General features: G+C 39.3%; 1 protein-coding gene across 1 annotated transcript in view; it reads right to left on the bottom strand.

Annotated features, from left to right (window-relative positions):
- The window catches only part of LOC119588740 (probable E3 ubiquitin-protein ligase HERC4), a gene marked incomplete in the record, with an annotated part of 34,030 nt that overhangs the window by 14,932 nt on the left and 18,721 nt on the right, over positions 1-377 (bottom strand). The window contains 1 exon segment of the mRNA XM_037937381.1: positions 32-115. Within this exon segment, the coding sequence (XP_037793309.1) occupies positions 32-115 (84 nt within the window).

Genomic DNA, 377 nt, shown 5'->3' with positions numbered 1-377 from the left:
AAGTACACAGAGGAATCCAAAAGTATCTTACCTGTCTGGTGGCATCGCAGCGCAACAACAGTGTCTTCGCTTGGGCATCAAACAAGAAGGGATATTCACAGAATGAGATTGGCCCCTGGTGGAGAAAGTGACAGAAGATCTTGTCAGTTGAAGTCGCAACAGCCTCACTCTACATATTGCGCAAGATAAGCCACATTATGAAAATTATAAAACACTTCAGCATATGAAGAATAAACTGGCATATTCTGAAATATCTCAGACTAGTTCATTTGTTATCTATTTGAAAATACTTTGGCCTTTCTTCATATAAATGTGCAACAAACTGTGAGACTCCCTACTTAATTTACCTGTTTGTGTCCTGAAATAGCGGAATATCG

This window comes from Penaeus monodon, chromosome 24, assembly GCF_015228065.2.
Source record: "Penaeus monodon isolate SGIC_2016 chromosome 24, NSTDA_Pmon_1, whole genome shotgun sequence".
Classification (NCBI taxonomy): Eukaryota; Metazoa; Arthropoda; class Malacostraca; order Decapoda; family Penaeidae; genus Penaeus; species Penaeus monodon.
The sequence above is the reverse complement of the archived record's forward strand: the minus strand, read 5'-3'. Positions and strand labels throughout refer to the sequence as shown.